Source organism: Dendrobates tinctorius, unplaced genomic scaffold (assembly GCF_039654945.1).
Source record: "Dendrobates tinctorius isolate UK_male_01 unplaced genomic scaffold, ASM3965494v1 ptg000145l, whole genome shotgun sequence".
NCBI classification, from domain to species: Eukaryota; Metazoa; Chordata; class Amphibia; order Anura; family Dendrobatidae; genus Dendrobates; species Dendrobates tinctorius.
Window position 1 is genome coordinate 6,865,686 of NW_027361812.1, and position 23,987 is coordinate 6,889,672.

The 23,987-nt window shown below is 43.0% G+C and overlaps 1 protein-coding gene across 1 annotated transcript; it reads right to left on the reverse strand.

Moving 5' to 3' along the window:
• Positions 1-15,956: 15,956 nt before the first annotated feature.
• On the reverse strand, positions 15,957-23,173 carry LOC141049578 (aquaporin-2-like). Its single transcript, XM_073546143.1, has 4 exons — positions 22,801-23,173; positions 22,237-22,401; positions 18,198-18,278; positions 15,957-17,006 (listed from the first exon to the last, which is right to left on the reverse strand). Exons 1-4 carry the CDS (start codon positions 23,167-23,169, stop codon positions 16,785-16,787), a joined length of 837 nt encoding a protein of 278 aa, XP_073402244.1. The 5' UTR covers positions 23,170-23,173; the 3' UTR covers positions 15,957-16,784.
• Between the last annotated feature and the right edge of the window lie 814 nt (positions 23,174-23,987).

Below are 23,987 nucleotides of genomic sequence, written 5' to 3' on the forward strand. Positions count from 1 at the left end.
ATACAAGTCCAGATGGGAGTATCACCAAGGCGTTGGAGGGTCTTACATCCCTGTCCGAAGAATTGGCAGAAAATTCGGGTATCAACAATCCCTTCATGGACTGGTTGGAATCCTGGTTCGGTAGATGGAGTCATCTTGTGTCCAGCCTCCTCATCTCTCTGGCAGTAGTAGCAGCAGTACTTGTGACCTGTGGATGCTGCTGCATACCATGTATCAGAGGACTACTTCAAAGATTGATTGATGCGTCTATTACTAAAACTATGTATATTACAATGAAACCTTACAATAATGATTATGAGCAAATGGTTTGAGGTTGAGAATTAGATATGATCTCCCTTTCCCTATGGGGAATTCGGCAGAAGAAGGGTTAGGAAGTCCGACACTGGCATTAGGCCTTTGAATGTACCTATATGTGAATGGTAGAGTCATATCTGTTCTCAAAAGGGGGGACTGACAGGGAATTCTGTATGTCCTTTTAATATCAATGTATTTCTGGGGTCTTACATGCATACTCTGTATATGAAAATGCTGTCTCATGATAATGATTACCTATAACCTTATTCTTCATAAGAAATTGTACGTGATGGATAAACTGTTTACTGCACCCAGTTGGACATTGAAACTACACGTCCACATGCTAGGTAGATACTGGGGCCATGAATACTTAGTAAGACAGGTTAATGAGGCTAATGGAGCTATAACTGTCATGAGGCTAGATTAATGAGAATAATATTGGGGTCTTGTGTAATTTACCCAAGACCTATTAAAGCTTTCAGCACGTCTACACAAATACTAATAATTAACAGCCGAGTACAATCTGATTGGTTAACGAATATGAATATGATTGGTTGGAACCATTTATGCTTACTGTTGAATGATCAATTGTCCAATGAAATGTGATGATGTAATGTTACCGCCTACTCAAATGAGCATATAAGCTACCTAATTAAATCAGGAAAGGGGGAACATCCTGCAGATACATACCCTGTCTCTGTGTGTGTTTGTTCTCCGCTACTCGAGTAGGCCTCAGATCAAAATCTGGCACTTTTTGACAGTTAGGGTGATCAGTGAGTGGAACAGGCTGCCACCAGAGGTGGTGTGTTCTCCTTTAATGGAAGTCTTCAAACAGAGGCTGGACAGACATCTGTCTGATATGATTTAGTGTAATGATGTATAGTAGGTTTCTATGAAGACAGTGGCTAGATGATAGAGTCACAGACACAGGTATACGTGAAAGTAGTTTGTATTAAACAAGCAGCACAGAACAGCACAGGTGCTGGCGGAGCCAGACAATGACAGCAGTGGTAACAGCAGCAGAACTCAGTCCAGTAGATAGCAAGTTGCACACCAGCACTATGTAGATGTAAGCAGACACAGTCTTAAGAATGCAGGCAAGGACAGTCACTTAGCCCTCTCCCTTGCGGGAGGGGAATCTTCGAGCACAGTGCAGTGGCAGAGAAAGTCACTAGGTAATTGATACTGAATGTGTAAAGGTAGCAGGGATAAGTCTCTCAGGTGAAACGCACACAGCAGTCAAGATCTTCAGCGCATACCGTGAGTGCTGTAGGAGCGGTGAGCGGTGGAGGCAGGGCTGGAAGGAGCCTTCAGGCAGACACCGTCAGAAGGTCCAGGAGGCGGCGGTTAGGCAGCAGGTAATCCAGGTGGATTCAGAAGGAAGGAAGGAGGTAGCACAGCGTGCAACTCCCAGCTAGCAGATCAGGTACAGGACGAGATATACAAGCAAGGTAGTCACGTCCAGGAAAGCTATTTAAACCCGGCGGGCGGGACCAACAGGCGGTGATGTCACAGGAACCAGTATGGCCGAATGAAGCCAGGCTTAAGGGCAACAGTAAGGGCAAAGTCCGGAACACAGCAGAATAGGAACGATGCTTACATTATTCCCCCCTTAAAGAATGTCCTCCGGACAATCTTCGACCAGGCTTGTCCGGGTACCTTAGATGAAACTGCTCCAGCAGCCGCGGAGCACAGATATTCTCCACCGGTTCCCAGGAATTCTCCTCGACAGAGTATCCTTGCCACTTGACCAGGTATTGCAGCTTCCTTCTGAAGATCCGTGAATCCAGAATCTTCTCCATGACATATTGTTCATGTCCATCAACGAGCACTGGAGCTGGAGGAGAGGAAGTACGCCCTGGGAAGGAATTTGGTACAACTGGCTTTAGTAGGGAAACATGGAACACCAGGTGAACCTTCCAGGCAGGGGGCAATTTCAGACGCACCGCTACCGAATTCACTAGAGCCACGATCTTGTATGGCCCTACAAACTTCTGTCCAAGCTTGACAGTCGGTGCCCTCCCCCTCAGATTCTTGGTAGACAACCAGACCGTATCTCCCACCCTATACACCGGAGCCGGCCTCCTGGTACGATCTGCTGCTTTCTTATACCTCTCCTGCGCTGTCGTCAAGGTGGTCTTTAGAGCTTCCAAATTCTGCTGTAAGAAGGAAAGATGGTCAGACACAGCAGGCACTGCAGCCTCCTTGGGGAACTGCGGCAAGATGCTTGGGTGGTAACCCTGATTAGCAAAGAACGGTGACTGCTTAGTCGAGGAGTGCTGCGAGTTGTTATATGTGAACTCTGCCAGGGGAAGCAGATCTACCCAATCGTCCTGCAGATGACTTAAGTAGCAACGGAGGTACTGCTCCAGGGTCTGATTCGTACGTTCCGTCTGTCCATTGGTCTGTGGATGGTAAGCCGAAGACAGACTTACTCTAATATCCAGAGCCGCGCAGAAACACCTCCAGAACCTAGACGTGAACTGCACCCCACGATCCGAGATCACCTCATCCGGGACCCCGTGCAGACGGACCACCTCTTGAATCAACAAGTCTGCAGTCTGTTTTGCTGTGGGTAATCCAGCGCAAGGGATAAAGTGTGCTGCCTTAGTGAGGCGGTCCACGACCACTAGAATGGTGTTCTTACCCTTGGAGACCGGTAGTTCAACAATAAAGTCCATTGAGATGGATCTCCAGGGACGAGATGGTATAGGCAAGGGTTGTAACAACCCGGAAGGTGACGCACGAGGCGTCTTGAACCGAGCACATACCTCGCAGGATGACACGTATCCCTCCACGTCCTTCCGGTACGAAGGCCACCAGAAGTACCGAGCCAGGAACTCTTGGGTCTTCGTTATTCCACGATGTCCCCCAATCTTAGAATCATGGATCAGTCGGAGGACTTCAAGTCTTGTCACTTCTGGTACATACAGCCGATTCTCCTGTAACCACACTCCTCCACTGAATTTTAGGCTTACTTCGGGGGTAGGTTGTCTTAGCAACGGATCTGCTGCGTATGCTGCTTTGATCTCAGACAGAAGATCCTGATGATGGATTGCAGAGATGAAATGAGCGGGAGACACAACAGTACTAGGAGACGACTCAATCACTTCCTCAGGAGCAGCAATCCTAGATAGCGCATCTGCCTTACCATTCCGTGCCCCCGACCTGTAGGAGATGATGAAGTTGAATTGGTTTAGAAACAAGCTCCAACGTGCCTGACGTGGGTTCAAACATCTTACGGACTCCATGAATTCCAAGTTTCGGTGGTCGGTAAGAACTGTAATCGGAGTTGAGGACCCCAGCAGCAAGTGTCTCCACTCCTTGAATGCCGTCACAATCGCCAGTAACTCCTTGTTCCCTACGTCATAGTTCTTCTGCGCCGGGGATAGCTTCTGAGAAAGAAAGGCACAAGGATGAAGAACTGCCTTCTCACCTCCTCTCTGTGACAATACTGCGCCGATGGCGACATCCGATGCGTCCACCTCAAGAGTAAAGCTCAGGTCTGGGTCTGGATGTCTTAAGATGGGAGCCGACACAAATTTGTCCTTCAGCCGTGTGAACGCCTCCTGGGCTTGCGGAGTCCACCGGAACGGTACCCCCTTCTTAGTCAGTTGGGTGATGGGTGCCACAATCTCAGAGAAGTTACGGATGAAGCGCCTATAGAGGTTGGCGAATCCCACAAACCTCTGAACTTCTTTCACCGATCCTGGCGCTGGCCACTCCTGGATCGCTCTGGTCTTTTGATCGTCCATCTGGAGACCCTGTGGAGAGATGACATAACCGAGGAACTGCACTGTTGCCCTGTGGAACTCGCTTTTCTCCAATTTGATGTAAAGATGGTTATGCAGCAGGCGTTGCAGCACTGTCCTCACGTGGAGCCGATGTTCCTCGAGATCACTGGAAAAGATTAAAATGTCATCGAGATACACAACCATAAATACATCAAGCACATCTCGGAAAATGTCATTAACAAAATGCTGAAAGGTTGCAGGAGCATTTCGTAGTCCGAACGGCATGACCCGTGACTCGAAGTGTCCATAACGACAGCGGAAGGCCGTCTTCCACTCATCTCCAGACCGAATTCTCACGAGATTGTAGGCTCCCCGAAGATCCAGTTTGGTGAATATCTTAGCCTGCTTCACCCTCTCCAGTAGTTCAGAGATTAAGGGTAGCGGGTGCCGATTCATGACCGTTACCTTGTTTAAATCACGGTAGTCCATGCAAGGACGCAGACCCCCGTCCTTTTTCTTCACGAAGAAGATTGGTGCACCTGCAGGAGAAGTAGACGGTCGGATGAAGCCCTTGGCGAGATTCTCGTCGATGAAGTCCTTCAAGGCCTTTAATTCAGGACCAGACAAAGGGTAAATACGCCCGAATGGGATCTCCGCCCCAGATACCAGTTCTATCGGGCAATCATAAGGCCGGTGGGGAGGTAACATATCTGCCCTCTTCTTGTCACATACCTCTGCCAGATCCTGATACTCCGGTGGTAATTGTCCCTCAGTCGTAGCTACTACCTTGGGGATAGCAGCGACCTTAGGAATAGCGGGGTTGCTGTTAGAACTTGGAGGGAACTGCACTTCCCTGGTCTCCCAGTTGATGCGAGGATTCTGAACCTGGAGCCAAGGTAACCCCAGGATAATAGGGAAGTGAGGAGAAGATATTAGTAAAAAGGACAAATGTTCCACATGTTCCTCTCCAATGCATACCTTCACCGACTCAGTCTCCATGGTTACCGGTCCAGATGTAAGTGGCGACCCGTCTACTGTCTCCATCAAGACTGACGACTCCCTCTTCACTGCCCTGATTCCATGCTTCCTTGCAAACGCGATATCCATGAAGTTCCCACTGGCCCCGGAGTCCAACATGGCGGCGCTCTCGACACACCGACCCTGGAAGCAGACCCTCAAGGATAGGTAATAGTGGGAATTCTTCTTAGTAGCGGAGTAGGAGGAAACGACGGATGTCATCGAGATCACCACTGCGTTCAATGGAAGAGATGCCAGCGAATTCATATCGGCAAAGTCCAGGTCTCTCTGATTGTCTCTGCCCCCCGAATTGTTCAGATCTAGGACGCAGGACTCCCCCGCCTCGGAGTTACAATCAATGATAGCTGCAGCCGTCTTACGTCTCCTGACTGGACACTCGGAGATGAAGTGACCGGTCCCCCCGCAGTAGAAGCACAGGTTTTCCTTAAAGCGATGCTCCTTGCGGGCATCAGGAGGATTTCTACGTACGGCATCCACCTGCATCGGTTCGGGCTCGGGATTCCTCCTGCTGGTGACATCTCTGGAGGGAGAAGAGAACGGAACAGTGTTATTAAACCGTAGATCAGACCAGCGCTCCTGTCTGCGCTCGGAGAGTCGATTGTCAATGCGGATGCAGTGATTGATGAAGTCCCCAAGAAGCACGGGCGAGTCCCCGCGTGCCAGTTCATCCTTAACTGCCGTAGACAATCCCCTGCGGAAGATGGCCTGCTTGGCTGCCCCGTTCTAGGTGGTGTCTAAAGCCCATCTACGGAAGTCCAATGCATACTCCAGCACCGAACGCTTCCCCTGCCGAAGGGTCAGCAGCGTCATCTCAGCAGTATTAGCTCGGTTCGGGTCATCAAACATCTGCGTCATTGCGGCAATGAAATTGTCCATAGAGTTAAGCAGGGGGTCGTCGGTCTCAATCAAAGGGTTGGCCCATGCGAGCGCCTTACCAGACAGCAGCATGACTATAGTCAGAACTTTGGAGCATTCAGTAGTGAACTGTGGGGCATGAGCAGCAAAGAAGATCCGGCACTGGTTCAAAAATCCTCGGAATTTATCCCTCTCACCAGCGAACCGGAAGGGTGGAAGCTTCGGGAAGGTCGGTGTAGTATCCCGGGCAGCACCTGCTACCTGCGCGGCTGGGGCCTGTTCCAGAGCAGCAATCCGATCGAGCTGCATAGGAATCGCTTGCTCCAACGCCAGAACACGATCACCCTGAAGAGGAGCTGCTTGTTCCAGCGCCGTAATCCGATTTGCCAGTCGTTGCAACTGTGCCTCTGCTGCCCCGGCGTTGTGTTCGATACGTTGCTCCAGCGTGTCCAGCTGGGTCCTAATGCCTGCCACATCCTGCCGTATCAAAGCAAGCTGCTTGCTTACACGTTTCTCCAGGGACTCTACACCTGCGGTCTCCATATTGGTGGCTTGTATATCCTGTAATGATGTATAGTAGGTTTCTATGAAGACAGTGGCTAGATGATAGAGTCACAGACACAGGTATACGTGAAAGTAGTTTGTATTAAACAAGCAGCACAGAACAGCACAGGTGCTGGCGGAGCCAGACAATGACAGCAGTGGTAACAGCAGCAGAACTCAGTCCAGTAGATAGCAAGTTGCACACCAGCACTATGTAGATGTAAGCAGACACAGTCTTAAGAATGCAGGCAAGGACAGTCACTTAGCCCTCTCCCTTGCGGGAGGGGAATCTTCGAGCACAGTGCAGTGGCAGAGAAAGTCACTAGGTAATTGATACTGAATGTGTAAAGGTAGCAGGGATAAGTCTCTCAGGTGAAACGCACACAGCAGTCAAGATCTTCAGCGCATACCGTGAGTGCTGTAGGAGCGGTGAGCGGTGGAGGCAGGGCTGGAAGGAGCCTTCAGGCAGACACCGTCAGAAGGTCCAGGAGGCGGCGGTTAGGCAGCAGGTAATCCAGGTGGATTCATAAGGAAGGAAGGAGGTAGCACAGCGTGCAACTCCCAGCTAGCAGATCAGGTACAGGACGAGATATACAAGCAAGGTAGTCACGTCCAGGAAAGCTATTTAAACCCGGCGGGCGGGACCAACAGGCGGTGATGTCACAGGAACCAGTATGGCCGAATGAAGCCAGGCTTAAGGGCAACAGTAAGGGCAAAGTCCGGAACACAGCAGAATAGGAACGATGCTTACATTTAGTGAATCCTGCTTTGAGCAGGGGGTTGGACCAGATGACCTAGGAGGTCCCTTCCAACTCTACCATTCTATGATTCTATGATTAATTCAACCCCTTGCTAACATGCAGCACACTCTGTGGGAGGTGCGTTCCGCAAACAGCAGTACTCTATGGCGCACCGATTAAGCGGCCTCATGCTGAGAACAATGGCGATCGGGTGCGAGTGCCAGCTGTGACAGCTGACACCTCGCAGCAATGCCCACGATCGGTGCTAGCACCGATCGTAGGCATTTAGCCCCTCTGATGTTGCATCCTGCACACTTCCATCAGGGAAAACAAAAACAAAAAACACAAATAACCTAAATAGAAAATTAAAAAATGAACTGTAAATAATGCATAATGCATTCACGTTACTTGGCAAGTGGAAAGGTTTTAAATACTAGAGTTAGGACTGTCCCACAAGGGTTGCCTTGACGTGGCGGGACGGCTTGTACATTATTTTGATCAAAATTATGTTTACTAAATACCCTTATTATTATTATTAGCTTTATGCATTATTTTCAGTTTATTTTAAAAAATTTTATTTTAGGATATTTGTGTTTTTTGTTTTTGTTTTCTCTGTGTAATGGTCATGTGTTAATATGCACTTACATTGTGCATACACATTAACTTACTTTCTCAGTTCAGACTCCAGTTTTTTTTGTACTTCCATCAGGACATCGCGATGAGATTGTGTTGGTCTGATGATCTCCAAGAATACCCTCAGCACCCATATGGCTGGTGGGTCTTTCCAGGTCCTACAGGGAAGGTGGCTTGTGCCAGCATGCTTCCTTTCCTCCTGTCAGATCGCTGATCTGATACTCTGCTGTGCAGTTAAGGTTCATGTTTTTTTTTCTCCTTTTTCTCCTTCTCTTCCACCATATTCACAGAGTCATCATGAGGCCCTTATTCAATGTTTAGAGGGCTATCAGAGGCTGTGGGGTGTGTAGATGGAGAAGGCAACCAACTGTTGTGCCCATTTCCACAGGTCAGCTACAGCTGTCACTTGTCTGGCATTTGCAAGTGCCAACTTAGTGACTGGTTTGCGACCTTCCCACACGCTGGAACTAAACATTACATATGCACTTGGAAAGGCTTTGTAAACAGCAGTGGGTAGTAGCAATACCAGCTCTAACATGCAAGTGTGGATTCTGCTCAGCCTCCATACATAACAAGTGATGAGTGGCCATGGAGGTATGACATTTGTGAGGATTCAACAAAGATGGTGGACGGCGATGTTGCCAAAAACAGCGTAAACCATCCCACTTCTGTGTCTACTCAAATGCTCCCTGTTTAAAATTAAAAAATAAGGTTTGCATGTAGATCAGGCGAAGATGGAGGGAGAAAGTACACAGGCTGCTATGTGCTTGCCAATTCCCTGTCCAAGATGCAGGTGTGGATGTGTACAGCCCTGCAACTGTCGTTACACATTCACAAGCACCATCAGTAACCACATCCACTTCCTTGTCCCAGTGCAGCATTCAGCTGTTCTTGCCCCAGGCCTTGAAACGCAAAGAAAATACCAGCCAGCCATCCACCCAGCCACAGGCCCAAACCCTGAATGGGCACATTTCCAGGCTGAATGCCATTGAAATCTTGCTGATTAGGCTTGTGGACACTTTGGATTTCTGCAACTTCATGGCAGCATATGTCCCTCAGTAATCGGTCAACATCCAAGACAATTTTTTACAGTGTTCCATCCCCGCCTTACACCAGCACGTGTCTCATAACAAGACGCATGCCCGGACCAACCCAATCACCATGAATATCCACCTTACGACAGACATCTGGACAAGTGCATGTGGCCAGGGATGCTACGTTTCTTTTATGACTGCATCCTTATACACACAAGGATGGACAGAGCAGAGGAGATATAACCAATTGACGCTAAACAGCCTAAGAGAATCCTAAAACTGACTCTGATTTGTCCCTGCCTGTCCCAATAGGTGGCCTATATTACATATTCGAGCAGGCCTTCAGGCAGCCCTCTACCATTAATTTGGGAGGCCTCTGTGGCATCCCAGACTCATACATTTAGAAGGGCCTTCAGGCAGCCCTCTCTGATATATTTGGGAGGGCCTTCAGGCAACCTCACTATTTGTTTTAAAATGTTTTAAAAAGTTTGCAATAACTGCAGGAATCATTTTCTGGCATATCAGCAGTTCACAGTGTTGCAATCATTATCTGCTTCCCAGGATTTTTGCCAAATGTTTTAAAATTTTGACCATCAACAATGCTGAAATGTTAGGAGAAGGAGGAGAGGAAGGAGTAGGTGGAGAGTCCTCCTCCTTGTGGGGACAGGGAAGTCATAGAATCATAGAATGGTAGAGTTGGAAGGGACCTCCTAGGTCATCTGGTCCAACCCCCTGCTCAAAGCAGGATTCATTAAATCATCCTAGATAGATGACTGTCCAGCCTCTGTTTGAAGACTTCCATTGAAGGAAAAATCACCACCTCTGGTGGCTGCCTGTTCCACTCATTGATCACCCCCACTGCCAAAAAGTTTTTCTAATATCTAATCTGTTTCTCCTCCCATTCAGTTTCATCCTATTGCATCTAGTCTTTCCTTGTGCAAATTAGAATAAATATAATCCTTCTACAATGTGACAGCCCTTGAGATATTTGGAGACAGCTATTAAGTCTCCTCTCAGTCTTCTTTTTTGCAAGCTAAGCATTCACAAATTCTGTAACTGTTCCACATAGTACATGGTTTGCAGACCGGTCCCCATTCTGGTCGCTCTTCTCTCAACTTGCTCCAGTTTGTTGATGTCTTTTTTTAAAATGTGGTGCCCAAAATTGGACACAGTATTCCAGATGAGGTCTGACCAAAGAGGAGTAAAGGGGGATAATGACTTCACATGATCTAGACTATATGCTTCTATTAATACATCCCAGAATTGTCCCCGTCTGTATATGCTTGTGTCTGCTTCTTTTTCTTCTTCTGTTTTTTCTATGTCTGCTTCTGTGTCTACTGTGTGTCTGCCTCTGTGTCTTCCTCTACATCTTCCTCTGTGTCTGCTTCTGTGTCTTCTTCTTTGTCTTCTTCTGTGTCTGCCTCTGTGTCTGCTTCCGTGTCTGCTTCTGTGTCTGCCTCTGTCTGCTTCTAGCTCCTCCCCTACTCACCCCTCCCTTTTTCATAGACTTTGATGGGAAGTAACTGTTATCTTACTTCTCAGTGTTCTGAGAATCTGCCCAGAATCTCTGATATTGTATATTATAAAGTTCCTTATCTTTACTTGTATTATTGATTCATGAACGACAAATTAAAACCACTGTTACTCTTTAAACTTAAAAAATAAGATATTTCTGACCAAAATAATCATTTAGAAAGGAGAGAACTCAAAACAAAATATGACCTACAAAAACTATAAAGTCACAACGACCTCCAATGCATCAATAAAAATCATTTTTTGTTAGAAAAACCACAAAGGACACAATAAAAATGCCATACAAACAAATTACTTAGTGTTTATAGGAATAATTCCACAAAATAGTAGTAAATGAGGTTCCCAGATGGAGCTAAAATTTAAGGAGACACACCGAGGTACATGGATATAAAAAGTGAAAGGTGTTCCATTCAAGATTTGGCTGGACCTGAACATTAACAAGTAGTGGATACAATTGTAATTGTATGTAAGTTTTAGGTCATTCTCGCATTTAATAATTATCTATCTGTAATATTGATACCGCAGTTAACAAAAATTAAAGAAGATAACTATAAGAGAAAGATTCAGATAGCAGAAAGAACTCAAAAAATGAACAACAATTTGCTAGCTCTTTATCCGAAGTAGAAAATAGTACACGCCCCCAGTGAAATCTCTCTGCTAAAGCAGACTTGGCCTTAAAGGGGTTGTCTGGGAATTTACCATTGATGGCCTATCCTTAGATGATCAGCTGTTCCCGATGTCAGAGGTAGGCATAACTGCTCAGCTCCAGAGCTGCCCCGCATAGCTCAGCTAACTTATAGTGCTTGAAGCTAGGAACTGCATATCTGCCCATTATTTAAATCCATAGTGAGTAAATGTGCAGTAACCGACCACAACCACTATTTTCTCGATGGAGCTGTTCTGTACAACTCCGTAACTGACACCGGGAACAGCTGATTGGCATAGGTGCACCCCCTATCGATCAGAGATTGATGACCTATCCTAAGGATAAGCCATAATAATAATCTTTATATATATAGTGCTAACATATTCTGCAGCACTTCACACTTCAAGGCCATCAAAGTTAAAGTCAAGGACAAAAACTTAAAAGAAATTTAACTGTTTAGGTGCTGAATACAATGATTGCTAATATCTCCACCATAGAGAAGTCAAATTAAAAAAAAATGCAAAGAAAAAAGGCAAATATAAAACATCATTAGAGACCATCAAGGTTTCTAATACCAATTTAAGGTGATAGTTCTCTATATTGCTTATTGATAAAATTGTTGCTGGGGTTACAACCGGTATGAGGTTCCCCTTAACAAGACAACTTTGTTATTCCTGTAATATTAATAAATAAAATAAAGATAAGAGGATTTTCAGTTTACACAGCCATAAAACGTAAGCTATAAAAACATAATCATGATAAGACATTTCTTTCTATATTTCATCACCGCCATGAATTTTGGAATGACTCCAAGAACATTCCATGGAGAGATCGTTTCTCTTCAGATAATTTTTATTAGCAGTTTATAATACAGTGAAAAGATTTAGCAATATGATGTTTTAGCTGAACAGGAATATTATTGCCCCTATTTAATCTGTTTGTGGAACAAACATAAAATATTGCATTTGTGCTAAATCTGCCTCACTACTTTGATTAAGGATTTAGTGAAGCCATCTCCTTCTCATCATTCCCTCATTTCACACCTGATGAAATACATTCAGCCCTATTTATTTTAGTATTTTCTAACCATGTAATTCTTAAATGTTAGTATTTGCTCCTGAATATAATTATAACAAGGAACATGTGACTGAGACAGATGTTGCTAAATGTGCTTTGCCACCAAATCAACCCTGTTGGCCCATCCAAAAGCCATACACATCAGATATCTTACGGACGAACGATGGTTTGGCCAACTGCTCAGCCAGCAGTCATCTCAGCTGGCTCTCCCACACGCAGGAGCTCTCGTTAAGGGGAATCTGTCGCCCCATTTTTGGCCTGCAAGATACGGCCACAGCCATAAGGGGCTTATCTACAGCATTCTGTAATGCTGTAGATAAGCCCCCGATGTAACCTGAAAGATAAGAAAAACAAGTTAGATTATACTCACCGGGGGCGCGGTCTGGTGCGGTGGGTGTCGCGATCCGGTCCGTTGCCTCCCATCTTCTAGCGATGACATCCTCCTTCTTGCTCCTGCGCAGGTGTACTATATCTGTCCTATTGAGGGCAGAGTAAAGTCCTGCAGTGCGCAGGCCTCGGGAAAGGTCAGAGAGGTCCGGCGCCTGCTCACTGCAGTACTTTACTCTGCCCTCAATAGGGCAGATATAGTACACCTGCGCAGGAGCTGCAGCAGAAGCAAGAAGGAGGATGTCATTGCTAGAAGATGGAAGACGCCGGACCGCGACACCCATTGGACCGGACCCCGGGGTGTGTATAATCTAACTGGTTTTTCTTATCTTTCAGGTTACATCGGGGGCTTATCTACAGCATTACAGAATATGTAATATGGGATATGACTATTTATACAGTGCAAGAGCTACAGAACTACATACATTTTTATTCTGCTGACAGGCTGGGGTTTAGAAGGCTGAACAACCATCAATGAAATATTAATGACGTATTGCAAAGATATAATGATAGGCCTTCAGTATTTAAATCCTGGAAAACTCCCTTCAAAATAGGACTTCAATCAATTAGAACTAAGATTGTGGGTACGACAGTTTTCACAGAGCAATGACAGCGCAGGCTTTAAGTAAGCACACATGTATGTAAATGATCTGCTCTTCTAGACTGAAAGGATCATCTGGAGGATAAAGCCTTTAAAAGAACGGTGAAGAGCCGCACAGATTATCCTTCTTAGGCTAGTTTCACACTTGCTTTTTTTTGCAGCGCGTTTTTCCCGCAAAAAAACGCATTGAAAAAACGCATACAAAAGCATACAACTGCTGCGTTTTTTTCAAGCATTTTTATGAGCATGCATGAAAAAAACGCAGCGTTTTTATGCGTTTGTATGCGTTTTTAGTGCGTTTTTACCGCGTTTGCGTTTTTTTCCAACATTAGGTGGCCCCTCACACTAACCCAAACCATGACTTTACTAACCCTAACCCTGACCCTAACCCTAACCCTAACCCTGACCCTAACCCTTAACCAAATCATACTTAACCCTAACCCAAACCCTAAACCCTAACTAACCCTAACCCTAACCCTGACCCTAACCCTAACCCTAACCCTGACCCTAACCCTAACCCTAACCCTGACCCTAACCCTAACCCTGACCCTAACCCTTAACCAAACCATACTTAACCCTAACCCTGACCCTAACCCTAACCCTGACCCTAACCCTAACCCTAACCCTGACCCTAACCCTAACCCTAACCCTGACCCTAACCCTTAACCAAACCATACTTAACACTAACCCTGACCCTAACCCTAACCCTGACCCTAACCCTAACCCTAACCCTAACCCTGACCCTAACCCTTAACCAAACCATACTTAACCCTAACCCTGACCCTAACCCTAACCCTAACCCTGACCCTAACCCTTAACCAAACCATACTTAACCCTAACCCTGACCCTAACCCTAACCCTGACCCTAACCCTTAACAAAACCATACTTAACCCTAACCCTGACCCTAACCCTAACCCTAACCCTGACCCTAACCCTTAACCAAACCATACTTAACCCTAACCCTGACCCTGACCCTAACCCTAACCCTAACCCTGACCCTAACCCTTAACAAAACCATACTTAACCCTAACCCTGACCCTAACCCTAACCCTGACCCTAACCCATAACCAAACCATACTTAACCCTAACCCTGACCCAAACCCCAACCCTAACCCTGACCCTGACCCTAACCCTAACCCTAAACCCCCTTAACTAACCCTAACTTTAACCCAAACCCCTAAATTCCATGGTTAACAAAAAAAAACGCATGTGCAAAAAAACGCATACATGAGCATGCCAGTGCGCACATATGCGCATCCATAGGCTATAATGGCCATTTTTAGCGCAAAACGTGCGCATATGTGCGCATGCGCTTTTTTGCAGGGCCAAAAAATGCAACATGCTGCGTCTGGAAAATACAAACGCACACCCCAAAAAAACGCAGCGCATGAAAATCGCATACATGCGCTTACCAGCGCGCAGGTATGCGCACCCATGTTAAATATAGGGGAAAAAACGCATGCACACATATGCGTTTTTTTCCAGCGCTAAAAAACGCAAATGTGAAACCAGCCTTAGTTCATCAGAAAAATCGGCAAGTTTGCATACCTTAATTGACCTTCAAGTCAGCGTAGAAGATCAGTGTGTGTTTTATTGCATCCAATAGTGTTTTTAGGGAATATAAAAGATGCTTAAAAAGAAGGAATAGTTGAAAGTAAAGAATTTGGTTACATTTTATTGTGCTACTTAAAAAGAGGGACTGAATATCTCAATACATGTTGTCAGCCATTTACAATCTGCGTAACGTTTAGAAATTTCTGTCAAAGGGACACCTCCAGTCCTGAAACACATTGTCCCAAATTCATCAAAGGTTTTATGCCAGAATAAGAACCTTTGAAAAATCGCCAAATTTTGACACAATGCAAGACTGCGCTTAAATTTTGCTATTTTTTATTTTCTCACATCTTCACCAAGCTACAATAAACTGGGTGGAACTGGGGAATGATGGGAACGTAGCAGCCCCCACTCACCAAATTCATGATGTCTCCATCTGGAATAAGATTTAAGAACCTCTTAATGCACCTCTTAATGTACCAGGAGCATGTTACTGCAGCACATCCCCTCATCAAGATCGGTGTTAAAAGCTTTTTTTTCCCCATTTTTGCATTATCCAGCTGAACCAGCCCTATGCTTATATTAATCCCAGTATCAAACATCCTACATTCATGGTCTAAATAGGGACCACAATGTTCTGACTGGCCATGAGTCTCCTGACCCAAACTCCACAGCCATAGTCATATATTCATTTAGGAAATGTGAAACCAGCCTAAGGGAGACTCTCTTAATTGATTCTCTCACATCAATTTCAGGATTTCATCATGGTATTTACTGTTGGTTTGATTGTCCAATTATCCTGCACGTAAGACTACTGTGTATGGTGAAGCGATTTCTCACTTTTTTGGTTTTCCCTGATATAAAGATTCTTATGTTCAGTAGGTATATGCTTCGAGAGTCAATGTGGATCTACCATAATTCTCCTGGTCAACAAATCTAAACATTAGTTATGGCAGAATTGATTTTCCAACACTACAGGTTAACTTGTACTGAACTTCAGGGGAATCTGTCAGCAGCAGTTCACTCTCCAAACTATTTTTTTGGGCATGTAGCTCTTTGAAAGAAAAGCCCAACATTACATGACTTGTCCGTTCATCCATTACTGAGAAATCAGTGCTACAAGAAATATATCAATAAGGCTGAAGTTCTTTTGGTGCATTGAAGCTCCTTCCAAGGATCTGTTGTTCTGTTCTCCATCATGCGCTTTATTTTCCCCACCCAGTACCTTTACATGATGTCATACATTACAGTAAAGGAACCATCAGGCAAGTTGGAGAAGGCAGCGCTGCATGGAAAATAGAGCCGGAGTGACAGAGGCTGGAAAACAGGTTTCACTTTTCAAAAGCACATAAGCCTCATTTTTATGTCCATTCTAATTCTAATTTAGCAGTAACTGAAGAACAGACTGGCCATGCAAAGGTATTGTTGGACTTGTTTTTGAAAGAGCTACATGTGCATATATTGCATATATAGTTTGAGCAAATCCTGCTGACTTATTCTCTTTAATAGCTACCAGAGTTTATACCACATTTAGCCATAGGACACCATTCTTAAGAATGTTCTTTCATTCTTGGCCACAGTTGCCTGGTGCATTGGCTTTTTATTTTATTTTTACGTAGAAGATTGTGCTTTCAAATACTGTTGTCCCCACAAAAAACATAAACCACAGAATATACTTTTTTAAATTATCTAGCAGTGTGGCCAATGGTGGAAATATGGCTAGATAGGGGTATAGCTCAGAGATACGCACTGGGTATATTTCAGACATATACCTTCAATGCATATAATTAACAAGATGCGTACATGCTGATTGGGTAGGTCTTCCCCCAATCACACACCATAGGTAGGCACTGTCTGTAACATTGTAAGTTCATGTGGTAGTAAGTTGAATATATTATAAATTGAGGCCATTGTGTTTGCTAGAATACGGCTAGAAATACAATTGATGTCTACATTGCACTTGCTTTCATGTCCTACAGAATGATGTATTATATATGTTATGACAAACTCTGGTCAAACATACTTATGGCCAGATGGGACACAAATTCAAATGTCTTCCACTCAAGCAATGTAACTAGCCACTTTCGAGTTTCTTCTTTCCACTTTACTGTGAGTCAGACTTTTTCAGTCATCCCACTTCTTGTTATTGTCTGGGGTGAGTGTAATTCTACTGATTGTCTTCTACGCATATCTCTTTCTTCCCAATCTTCCGCAGGTTCAAGCTCTCCTCGGAGGATTGCTATTCTTTCCGAGAAAGTCTTAGTGTTGGGAATCAGTATAAAGTGATACATCAAGGATCCTAAGGTGGCTCCAAACATTGGACCTAGCCAGAAGACCTGAGAAAAGAATAGATGATAAAAACTACGGAAAGGAAAGGAAAAACCCAGCATTTTGTTGGCAGTAAACATAACTGTAGTAATGAAGCAGCAATAACTATGGGATGTAAATGAATGCCACATCTCTGTCCTTCTGCACAAAAATAATTTATTTCTAATTCTGGGCAATTGCTCAAGTCTTGTCTAATCTCCCCTTACATGTTTATCTTTTTTTTACTTCCACCTTCACTAATTGAACCTCCATTAAAGAAGCACTTCCATCAAAGTTTGTATCCTCTTAATGTATTGCAATCATCATATTATATAGCACTGTGTACTTACAATTGCTCATTTTGCCTTACTACCAAGTTAATTCTTCTCTTTTCTCTACTCTATGTAGAAGCAGTGACGTGTGTTTCAGGGGCGAGGCTAGTCCCTGCTGTGTCCCTGCACACTGTCATTGTGCAATGTGCACAATCACAATGCAGTCTGTGTTGCCAGCTCAGATCACCACAACAGCGAGCGCACAGGAGAGCGCACTGTCAGAGAACCGTGTCAGGGTACCTAGTGTTCAGAGACCATCACTCTTCTCTGTGTTGCTGGCTCATAACTCCTGATCTGAGTCGGTAACACAGAGTGCGCTGTGACTGTGCACTTCGCACAATGACAGTGCGCAGGGTCCAGCCCAGCCCCTGAAACAAGCGTCAATAATTATGCTTCCTTTCAGAGAGGGGCAGAGGCTCTGATAGTGACCGCAACCTCTGCCTCCTGTTCTAATGTCGCTTCAATCGAGTATCCCAGCATTCCATCCAAATTTTGTTCTTTCCAAGAACTGCACTAAAAAGATAGGCTCTTTATTTTACGTTTTTCAAGGCACAAAGCCATGATAAACATAAATAAATGAGCCACCATGAAAATATGATATGATTCCCTTAATAAACTGTTCTTGAAACAGGCCTGGGAAAACGTCACAGGTAAAACAAACATTGATCCAGAAGGTAACACTTTTGGCCAATACCGTCTTTACGCAATCATGCAAGAGGCTAATACATGTAATTACTTAGTTACATAATAATTACAAAATTAATAACCTAACAATTATCAATTTGGATAAACCCACAACCCAGCCCATCTCATGTGTACATAGTCATGGCATGGAACTCAGAAAAGACTTTCAGTCTCATAATGGAGCAATCAAAAAAGCAAACTTACCCAATGGGCAGTGAAAATCCCTGTAACTACTGCTGGTGCAAAAGATCTTGCCGGGTTCATAGAGCAGCCTGTATAATAGATCTAAGACAATAATATTACATATTAAAAATATTCATGGAAAGTGTGACTCAAATAAAAAACAATATACCAAGAATAATATGTGGCAACCTTGAACAATATCATAATTTCTTTATCTTTGGTTTCATCTTTGCAATATTTAAATTTTTTTTTAGGAAATTCGATTTTTTTGTAATGGTTAACTTCACCCAACTGACCCTTTTGCACTGACCATGACATCTCATCTTCCTTAATTGATTCCTCTCTTTAATCAAGATTTTGTTGGATAAAGTGATTGATCTTCAAAGTGAAAGAATGGGAATAGCTGATTTTTTAATGTTGATTTAAATTCCTCTGCACTTCAAACTGCATCTATACCTTACTACACAAAAACGCCATACAAAAATCATCCACAGTGTTTCAGCCACTGAGCCCCCCTCTCGAAATATATGTGAAGTTTGCTTGTAACTCATCTTAAAAGATGTAATAGGTTGCTTCCATCAAGTTTATCTATCAGACAGATGCCAGCTAAGGAAAAAGAATCACAGGTAGGAAGATGTGCACCTCATTCTACCTTCCATAGCTTAGTGGATATGGACACATTGAGAGTCGATTTTTTTTTTACCTAAATGCAAATATTTTAGGCTAATATCAATTTTCTCAGTTGGGTTCCAATAAAATATTGCACCGTTTGGCTTTTGCACGCTTTTTGTTTTATTGCACATTGTTGGCTGCATAGAGTTAATTGATAATCTGTCAGTGAGCACATTCTGACAGAGAGATTCTAGCTCTTTTATCTATATCATAAATCTAAATTCTGCTGATGTATGGCTACCCACCATATCAAAGTTACAAAATTCACGTCAACATAAGCTCACTGATAGATTTTATATCATTATGCAGCTAGCAATTTGCAGGAAGGCAACAACCCTCTAGAGGCCAAAAATTTCAAAACTTAAGTGCAAAAACATATGTAGATTTTTTTAAAATTCAAATTTGCCAGATTCTATGAATTTTGCCTAAATTTGCGATGAATAAATTTGCCATGAATCTCAATACTGTAAAACCTCTAATTGCCCAAAGATAAGTGTACAACACATTGGAAGTCTGTAGGACTGTACTTAAGCCATTTTGAGCTGTTTAGCTTTATTATTGTCCAAGTGATCTCAACCTATATGGGAATGGGAAACCAGATGGTAATCGAAGATAACCAACAGCTTATTTAACAGCACATTGCATTAACAAACTTTTTAGGCTTCTTAAAATCTAAAAAAGGAGTAAAAATTATCCTTTGGGAGGGCAGTTGCCTGCTTCTCTGGTGTTGTGTACTGGTCTATTATTGGACTATTACAACAAGGATGTGTGCAAAAAAGTATTGTTTTTTTTTAGCAAAATACATTCTGTAAGGTAGAAAGTTGCATTTCAATTTCTGGAATGAGGAAATTTTTCTTTTGTATTTAAAAAATACAAATAAATTATGGCTTGTATGTCTCACAGGCCTAGGTTTTCAAATTTTTCTTCAGAAGTAAAATTAGGACAGAGGGGTATTAAACTCTCCTCCTTGTTTGTTGTGTGTGAAGAATAGAAATAAGTGTTGTTATTAAGGTGTTGTCACTGCAGCACATCACAGATCATAGCCACACTGACTATGCAGGTGCATCACCTCCCTATTATGTGAATCTTATTTATTATGACTAAGGCTATTACTGCCACGTTCAATGTGCTTCAGCACAGCAGTAATATACAAATCTGGCAAAAATTAAGAGACCATTGTGCAGTTTTATAAAAATAAGCTTCTTTAAATGTCTGACAGCCATTCCATTCCAGTGTCAGCTGAATTCCAACCAGAGTACACCTCATTCTACTTAATGTGCTTCTGATTAGGTGATCACAGGAAGCAAATCTTATTTAATGAAGAAAAATATAAATAACCCAGCTGTGGTGTTCACAATCCTCTTGCAATAGGACAAGCTGGATGTCAAAATAAGTGCTAGTAATATCCCAAAAGTAGTAGGAATGAAAAAATAACTTTTAACCATGCCAAAGGAGTTGAAAAGAAAAGTGAGTGCAGAAAAGAAAGGCTCAATTCTGGCTTTACTAGCAGAGTGACACAGAGAGCGTAATGTTACCTCCATCCTTAAAATTTCTAAGATCGAAGTCCATTACAACAATGTCAAGCAGCAGACATTGGGGACAACGAAGCTACAGACTGGCAGAGGTCAAAAACAACTCTCCACTGACTGGGATAACATCATCTTTTTCGAATGTCAGTCAGCAACCGCAGGATGACATCAAGTGAACTACAAATGGAATGGCAAATGGCAGCTGGGGTGAAGTGCACGGCAAGAACAGTTCATAACAGTCTCCTAGAGGCAGGGATGAAGTCATGTAAAGCTAGAAAAAGCCTTTCATCAATGAGAAGCAAAGGAGAGCCAGGCTGAAGTTTGCCAAAAATCATAAGGATTGGACCATAGAGGACTGGAGTAAGGTAATCTTTTTTGATGAGTCTAATTTTCAGCTTTGCCCAACACCTGGTCATCTAATGGTTAGATGGAGACCTGGAGAGGCATACAAGGCACAGTGTCTTGCACCCACCGTGAAATTTGGTGGAGGATCGGTGGTGATCTGGAGATGCTTCAGCAAGGCTGGAATGGGAAGGTTAATCTTTGTGAAGGACGTATGAATCAAGCCGCATACAAGGTTATCCTGGAAAAACAGTTGATTCCTTCTGCTCAGGCAATGTTCCCCAACTCCGAGGACTGGCTTTCCCAGCAGGACAATGCACCATGCCACACAGCTAGTTCAATCACTGTGTGGATGAAGTACCACCACATTAAATCCCTGTCATTGCCAGCCCAATCTCCAGACCTGAACCCCATTGAAAACCTCTGCAATGTAAACAAGAGTAAGATGGATAGTCACAAGTCATCAAAGAGGAACTGCTTAAATTTTTGTACCAGAAGTGGCATAAGGTCACCCAGAAGCAGTGTGAAACACTGATGGAAAGCATGCCAAAACGCATGAAAGCTGTAATTAAAAATCATGGTTATTCCACAAAATATTGATTTCTGAACTCTTCCTGAGTTAAAACATTAGTATTGTTGTTTCTAAATGATTAAGAACTAGTCTTCTTAGCATTATTTGAGGTCTGCAAGCACTGCATTTTTTCGTTATTTTGACCATTTCTCATTTTCTGAAAATAAATGCAAAATATAGTGCTTGGAAATTTGAAGACATGTCAGTAGTTTATAGAATAAAAGAGCAAATTACATTTTACTCAAAAATATCCTATAAAGTGAAAAATCAGACAAATAGAAAATTTTTCAGTGGTCTTTTTTTTGCCAGAGCAGTACACAATCAAATGTATTTTTTTTATATCCCTATGTGGAATGAGCTGTGCACTTTGTCCAACCTATCCCTATGCTGTGAAGTCCTAAAATTGTGTTGCTTGGCCGGTCTTAACCTTTTATAGTGGCTGTGATAGTCCTCCCTGATTAGCTGCACTAGATGTGATGTGATAGCTATAAGGCATTTCGGGAAATCCCGTATGGCCACGCCTGATGGCATTGGCCTGCTCTCTGGCTGCTACAGTTTTCTTCAGTGCATGAAATGGCGCCCAACCTTTTTTTTTGTCTGGAGATCAAATTGCAAATTATTGAAATTCACAAGGACTTGCAAATTTCAGAAAATTTGACACAGAGTCTATCCACAGTGGATCTTCACTCCCTCTAAATTTAGAAATTGTGAAAATGTACAGGTTTTAACCATTTCACAGGTGACTATTCCCTGCAACTTGGCAAGGAATCGATGTAAGCGTGTATAATAAAAATGATTTTTTTTTTTTGTTTTCTATTTTGGTGCATTACGACACTTCTTACAAAACCTCCAGATTTATGCATACACGTTACATGTGTCTCACCAAGGTCAATATTATTTATAGCAATTCCTGCAAGACAACTTATGTGCAATCTCCGATACCTACACCAAGGAGGTGTCCAAATGTCACTGACAGTCCAATAGATAAAGCTGGTGAACCCACAATATCTGTCCTCCGATCGTCGGTGGATGCAAATATACAAAGAATTAGTTGAAGTGTTAGAAAAAGCTCAACAACAAAAGCTTTCCCAGCATCAGTATTGTTGAATAACTGCAAAAGAACAGAAGATTTAGAAGATTTATTTAAATATAAAATATCCCCATTATAGCAAAGGAAACATGAGTTGTCATTTAGGTTTTTTGACAATGGCAATGACTATGGTTTTTACTTTCCAACAAATCAAAACTAAAGAGGGAAACCACAATCATTCACAAAGAACTGTCTTTGTAATCAAGTATAATTTGTTGTCTACAATTTTTGTTCATAGTAATACATAGATATTATTTTTCGACATTCTAAGTGTAATTCATAAATGCAACAAGTCATCTAATACACAGTTATCATGACAGTCAGTGGTAGGCACTATGGTTGCCCCAAGCTTGTAGTATGCTCTTTCAAAAATTTTTCCTGACCCCACCACAAACCAGGACATCAAATTCACTTTCTTACCCCATTTACTGATAGGTTCCCTCTGATTTCAATGGGAGTGAGTCCTTGAATTATCGCTGCCCCAGACACGGCACCCAATAACTGAGCTCCCACATAAAACACGGCTCGCAGGAAAGAAATCTGAGAGCCCACCATGAATGCTAGAGTGACAGCTGGGTTAATGTGGGCACCACTTACATGGCCAAAAGCCTGAACTAGAGTGCCTATGCCAAGGCCAAAAGCTAAGGCCACTTGAAGAACACTCGGAGGTGCTCCCGGCCAGTTTAAAGATGTGCCTAAACCAAACATAACAAATAAAAGGGTTGCAAAAAATTCCACAAAAACTGCCCTTGTAAAGGCCACGGAACGAAGCTCCCAAAGTCTAAGCATTTCTTAAAAAAAAGAAAATGTTTTGTAATTGTTTCCTTCGCTTCTGAAAAGAAAGTCTGGCTGTTGTAACTTTGCTTATATAGTTCAATTAAAATGTAAAAAGAATTGAAGGTGGAGCTTTATGTTTCATAAAGACAGATTCAAGAAAAAAAATAGACCTCCATAATATCCTTTTGCCTTGAGTCCTTTTGAGAGTAGATGCGTATCAAGCATCAGAAATGCTAAAATTTGCAATATGAAAGCAGTTTCCCAATCATTAGTAAAGCTCATTACAGCTATCTGCTACTTCAAGCATAAAACTAAGGTAATCATTTAATCTATGCAACATGAAGATTTCTATCATCCTTACAATTTGCATTTAGTTATTCTTTAATGACTTAAACTTTGATATGATCTCCATTTTCAGCAAACTTTTCAATAATTTTCAATTAAAGTGTTTTTTTTAAATCCTAATGGAAGCTAAAAATGTATTCCAGCACTTCAGTATAGATGGCGTATCTTTAAAATAGATCATATATATTTTACAATGGTGGGGTTTAGACATGAGTGGACCCATGGCTGTTCGGGTTCTCTGAGTTCAAGGAGCCTTGGGTAAAAAGCTTGGTTTAGGTTCGAACTTGGCCTCGAACTTGATTGTTGCGATTCATTTTTGGATTCGTGGCAGCTCTGGTTCCACTATTTTAAATGTAGCTTTTTTGCTTTCAGGTCAGCAGGGGTTAATGTTAGTCTCCCTTGCTGCAACTGCAGAGTTGCTAGGTCAGCTGATGTGGTGGTGACCACTCCCACTGTAGGGTACCGCAGGTTCTCAGGATGCAGTG

Excerpts from the sequence above, each read along its gene's own strand:
- LOC141049578 (XM_073546143.1), bottom strand. The coding sequence starts at position 23,169 with ATGCTTAGACTTTGGGAGCTTCGTTCCGTGGCCTTTACAAGGGCAGTT. Across the intron at positions 22,402-22,800 it reads GGAACCTATCAGTAAATGGG|TTATTCAACAATACTGATGC; the intron begins GTAAGAAAGTGA and ends GTTCTTTTGCAG. Across the intron at positions 18,279-22,236 it reads CATTTGGACACCTCCTTGGT|ATCTATTATACAGGCTGCTC; the intron begins GTAGGTATCGGA and ends TTATTGTCTTAG.